Consider the following 6,040-nt stretch of genomic DNA (forward strand, 5'->3'; position numbering starts at 1 on the left):
CGGATGTACGGTACAGCGGGGCCCGCGGGCCGCCCGGCTGCCGGGACCCCAGCTCTCCGAGTCCGCAGCTCCGCCGCCGGCTCCCTAACGCGGAAGACGGGACTACGTCATCTGCACGCGCCGGAAGCCACGCTCCCCACTTCCTGCCGCGGGCTGAGAGTCTCTCCCGGCCACGGCCGCCGCGGCCCGGCCTTTCTCTAGTGGCCAAGTCCCTGAAAGCCCGGCGGCGGGGAAGGCGCGGGGACTGCGCTCGGTCCGGACCCTCGCCGACGGGCGCGGGGACGCGGAGCCTGGGCCGCTGTTGTGGGGCCCTGCGCGTCCCGCCCACGTGGGTGCCTCGGGCCCCGGGCATCCCGCGACTGCCATTCCATCGCCTGGAGGTCAGCAAATGCTCATGGGCCACCTGCTGAGTGCCGGGCGTTGTTGTGGCCATCGAGGATTTCATATTGAACTTAAGACAGAATCCATTCTACTCTAACGGAGCTTACCTGTTGGAATCAAATGCAGAAATTCTGACTTGGGAGGGCCTTACACTTAGGGACTTTAGCTTTGGGGATGGCCCGTTAGTTCAGTTGGTTAGAGTACAGCCTTGTAGCACTAGGATCTACGGGGTTCGGATCCTCATACCGGCCAGACACACACACACACACACACACGGATCCTCATACCGGCCAGCCACACACACACAGATCCTCATACCGGCCAGACACACACACACACACACACACGGATCCTCATACCGGCCAGACACACACACACATACACACCTTTATCTTTGGGGGCAGAATGCCTGGCTCCATAGCTCAGTTCCACTACATATAGTCTAGTAACTTCCGGCAAATTCCTTAATCTCTTGTGTTTCACTATCCACAGTTGTGAAATAGAATAATACCTACTTGTGAAGTTGTGAGGATTAAGTGAGAAAATATGTAATAAAGCATTTAGTGCAATGCCTGGCACATAATAAATATCAGTTATGACTGTTATTCATTGTCTGGGATGGAATCAGTTATTTGTGTGTTTAGAAAGCTCCACAGGAGATTTTGATGGCATTATTGAGTCTAACAAAGAGCTAATAAAGGACTCAAGTCAGGGAGTAATAAGATCAAATTTTTGTTTTAGAAAAACTACTCCAAATAACGAAATAACAAAAAAGAAAAATTACTCTAGTGGCAACCTGGACTTTTAAAGTCAGTTGTGATAATTCAAGCTAGGTCTGATGAGGGCCAGAACTAAGATAGTGGCAGTGAGGACAGAGAGAGCAGGACAGATTCAGGAGATATTAAGGAAGTAGAGTGGGCTGGCCAGTTAGCTCAGTTGGTTTGAGTGTGGTGCTGATAACACCAGGGTTAAGAGTTGAATCCTCTTACCTGCCAGCCACACACACATACACAAGGTGGAGTGGTAAAACTGATCGATGGGGTCCGCAGGGGTGGGGAAAGTAAGAGGTTGCACAATTTTCCAGCTGGGACAACAGGAGGCGGCCATTCAGAGACTGGGGTGATAGGATGAACAGGAAGTTGGGGAAATAATGAAGACTTTCTGAATATGTTAAAAGTAAGGTCTGTGGGACATCACAGGTGAGATGGCCAATTGGCATTTGGATATACTGGTATGAAGTTCTACAGCAAGAACTGGGCTGGGCTACAGATCTGGAATCAGCACAGTTAAGTCATGAATGTGAATAATGTTATCAGAGAGGTTCTGAGTAAAAGGGTAAAAAGAGGATGGAAGCAGAGACTGGTGGCAAGACATGTAGCTGCCATTTTGGACCTTTAGGGATCGTAGAATGGTGAGACCAAGGAGCCTGGATCCCTGAGGATTTTGTGGAGCAGAGCTATCACACCAGCCCTGGGCTGCCTCCCTCTGGGTGTTTACGAGAAAGAGAAACAATGTTCTATCTTGCTAAAGCCAATGGTTTTTGTGTTTTTCTGTTATTTGAAGTCAAATCTAATTTTAACGGAAGCAAGGACCAAGGCTAGAGTAATCATTCAGTTCTTTGTAGCCATTCCTTCAGATTCACTCTCTGTCACACGCACATCCTCAGACACTGTACTCAGCATAAGCCCCCTTAGACATAAACTTACTTCCTCAGACATAGATTTATCTCCTCCAACACATAGTAGCCTTTTCAAACACCCTTTTATACTGACCTCCAATATACCTACCCACCCCTTTATGCAAAAAACACATTGGCCTCTCATATACATACACTGACCTTATATCCTCATCACCGCCATGCACAAACTTGGTCCCTTAGCTACTTACTGACTCCATGTAGACACACCTGCTTCCTCCCTTATTCTCTGACTCACTGCATATGATGCTTTAAGGTATACACGCTGATCCCCTCACTCACACTCATGACTTCAGATTAAACTATTCATGCCCCCAAATGCACACACACTCCCACATTGGCACTCAATAGCCACACTCATAGACACACTCAAGCATATGTGCTCATCCCATCATTCAGAAACATTTGTTCCCTTTTATCATTTTAGAGAAAATATGAGGATCAATGATATGTTGGTAAATGTTTAATAATCACATCTCCGGGTTGGGAGGGAGAAACTTGAAGCATCTGCCAATGTCTATGGTGTAAACACTCAGACCATGGCCAATTTCAGGTAACCAATGGTTTCACACATACTCACAAAATTCCTGACAATTTAAAAACTCTCCAAGTGTTCTCCTCCAGCACACCACTGAATGCTGATCATCACAGATACCCTCACTTGCTCTAAGTGACTCATTGGCCTTGTGGCAGGGTGGCTAAAAGCATGGACTTTTAATTTCCTACCTCCTGGAGGCAGAGCAGAGCATGGTTAACAGTTATTATTATATGTTATCATTATCTTAAAGGGTTGTGATGGGGCTTTAAGTGAGATCACTGTGATTAAAAAAAAAAATGAACAGATGGTGTTTACAAAATGCCTTGTACAATGTCTGGCCCATGGTAAGAACATTGTACAAATGGAGAAAAACTAACCCTTTTTGATTCAATGACACCCCCCACCACACACACACACAGACATCCAAGACCCCAGAAATGTAAATCCAACTGCTCCCCAAGACAATCAGTTCTATTATGGAAAATCACTAAATTATATCCCCTGAGCAAAGGCGTGTTCTAAATTCTGTGGTACAGACTCCAGGAGCTTCAGGAGTTTAGAGGAAACTAAAAATGTCAGAGCTGGAAGAAACGGTCGAAGTCAATTGGAGTCCAGAGACTGCAAATTGGCAGCCCTCAGGCAGAATTCAGTTGTAATGTTTTGTTTGGTCAGCAGAATGCCTTTAGGCTAGCATTCTAAGAGGGGTCTTCAAAAAAGTTCCTGGAAATATGCATAATATCTTTAATTCTATTTTTCCGCAAACTTTTTGAAGTACCCTCATTAAGTTCTAAATTCTAAATAGAAGTCTCTTCCATTTCCACAGTCTCCACCCCTCCCATCATTTATACCCTCCCCACTTTGCTTACTTAGGGTACTGGCCCACCCCTTCAGCCAATCCAGTTCACCACTCCATGACTTTTGGGGTTTTTTGATGGGTTTTTTGTGTGTGTGTGTGTGTGTGGCTGGCTGGTACAGGGATCAAACTCTGGACCATGGTGTTATCAGCACCGTGCTGTAACCGTCTGAGCTGACCGGCTGGCCAGCCTTTGTTTCTTTGCATTTATTGTTCTTTTAAAAAGTTACATATTTTGTTTACTTACGTGTCATTAATTTTCTACTTAATTTAGTATAGCTTGTATTTCATGAGACTAATGATTTTTTTTTTAACATGGTCACTTGTAGATTAACACTTGCAAATTATTTCTACTAATTTGCAATATATGTAATAACAGAAATAATGGTAATTATAATAAAAATTTATAGACATATGGTGCACTGTGTTCAGTACTTTTCAAAGGTCTCTTAAATCTATGATATCATTAAAGCATCAGAAAAAAATTTTCAAAGTGACTCACCCTTCAACCGAAGAGAAACTGTATTCCCTACATTTTGCTACATTTGCTATGGCGGGCTGCCTTCCCCTTCTAGAAACCTCAGACAACTTTGGTCATTTAGTGGAAGGATTTGCTCCATTCTAATTTTAAAGGGATTTTGTTTGTTTGCTTAGTTTACTTGCTATATTAATTTTATTATAAACATAACCAAACATTAAGGACATAGACTTGATTTTGTGGTAATCATAGGCTTCAGGTGAGGTAATAAGTGGAATATTGCTTATGTAGACACATTAATTAGAAATACCAGCAAGAAAAAAGTACTTATTGGCTCTTGGCAATTTTCAAGATGTGCCAGGAGTTAAGATCCCTAACTTCCACATGGCTGTTCTATAATAATTAAAGTGTTACTATCCTTTCTTTACACTTTACAGAATGCTTAAGAATAACAATTTCTTGCTTAAAATTAAGTGCTTTTTATTGGTTATGTCCAGCTGGTGCTCCACATAATTGAAACAAATAAATGTTCAACTTCTGTTATTCATATAATGAATGAAAAAGAAATTAAGAACTGAAAATAATACTTTACAATGAATAACACTTTACTTTGTAGAAGATTGGATTATACATAAATTCGTGCATCGGAGCCTCAGAGAATCCCTCTGAATTTTTTAGGACAGGTATATTAATTTTTATTTATTTATTTATTTATTTATTTAGTCTTTTTCCGTGTCCGGCAACGGAGCGCAACCCTCAGTGTTGCCCCCGTACCGGACCGGGGACCCGCAACGGGATCACAACCCTCGGAGTTGCTCCCGCGCCTCGCTCAGCCAGTGAGCGGGAACTGGTCTGTATGTGGGATCCGAACCCTCGGCGGGAGCGCCGCTGCGCTTCCCAAGCAGCGCACTATCCAGTGCGCCACCGGGCCGGCCCCAAGATCCACAGTCTTTAACGTGACCTGAAAGGCCCTGCTTCTGCACACCTTCCCAGCCTCCTCGCGTGCCCTTCTCCCCATCGCCCACTTTGCTGTGTAATAAATAATAACACTGGTTCATATTTACTCAGCCTTCCACTCATTCTTCATCTGGCCATTTTATCCTTCAAATCTCACTCAGCTTAGATGTCATTTTCTCAGAGGGGCTTTCCTGATCCCCCCCCCCACTCCATCTAGATAGGCTTGTCTGTCCTCTCTCATAGCACCTCAGTCTTTTGTCACATGTCTTGGCTCACTGTGTGATTGTGAAAGTGCTCGTGTGTTTGAAGATGAAGACCTGTCTCCATCACTCGACTTGAAGCTCCTCAGGGGCAAGGACTGTGCCCGTTTCCTTCATTGCTGCATGTGCAGGGTTTAGCTCCGTCCCTCCCAGTGTGAAGCATCCATTAGCAAACACGTAAGTGTCTGCAGAGTGAATAGATGAATTAGCAGAGGCTGGTGAGAACCGCGTTTCCTTCTCACTGGGTAGCACGAGCACACACAGAGATACTCACAGACAAACATAACATGCCCTGTTAGTGCTCAGGGGGCATGGAAATAAGTTTTCACAATGGGCACATTGACTTATTTCAGCTTAAGCTTTATTGGTTTGGTTTCTCTTGGGTGCTCTGGAGTGGGGCTGAGACAGGAACTGAGTAAGCGAAGGGCAGAGTCCACTCCTGAGCTGGGTTTGGTCAGAGTCACCGAGACCTGCAGAGAGGGGGGAAAAGCAGGGAAGGTGGGAGGAGGGGCGTTATTGACATGGAATCAGCCAGGCTATTTTCTCCTGGCACCCAGCCAGAGTCCAACCACTCCTACCTCCAAATCACCTTTTTAATGATAAGTAATCACAATAATTCACAAAAGTACAGAGACTGTTCCCCACCTTCCTACAGAGGTTTTCTCATACTCTCTTCTCCATTGGTCTGGGCACATTCCTCTCTCTCTTCTTACCCTCTTGCAGGGACCTGTCCCAGATTTGCTCCCTCAGTCCCTCCCGAGCTTCCCAGTATCAAAGTCTGAATGCATTTTGGTTTCTGTGCCTCAGCGTCTGCATCTTTTTTTTTTTTTTTTTTCTTTTTCCGTGTCCGGCAACGGATCGCAACCCTCAGAGTCGC

General features: G+C 44.9%; 1 protein-coding gene across 1 annotated transcript in view; it reads right to left on the minus strand.

Annotated features, from left to right (window-relative positions):
• Positions 1–5,606: 5,606 nt before the first annotated feature.
• The window catches only part of GIP (gastric inhibitory polypeptide), a 5,534-nt gene continuing 5,100 nt past the window's right edge, over positions 5,607–6,040 (minus strand). Inside the window, exon 4 of the mRNA XM_008568896.1 lies at positions 5,607–5,633. Within this exon, the coding sequence (XP_008567118.1) occupies positions 5,624–5,633 (10 nt within the window). The 3' untranslated portion in view covers positions 5,607–5,623. The remainder of the gene's footprint in view (positions 5,634–6,040) is intronic.

This window comes from Galeopterus variegatus, unplaced genomic scaffold (genome assembly GCF_000696425.1).
Source record: "Galeopterus variegatus unplaced genomic scaffold, G_variegatus-3.0.2 Scaffold450, whole genome shotgun sequence".
NCBI lineage: Eukaryota > Metazoa > Chordata > Mammalia > Dermoptera > Cynocephalidae > Galeopterus > Galeopterus variegatus.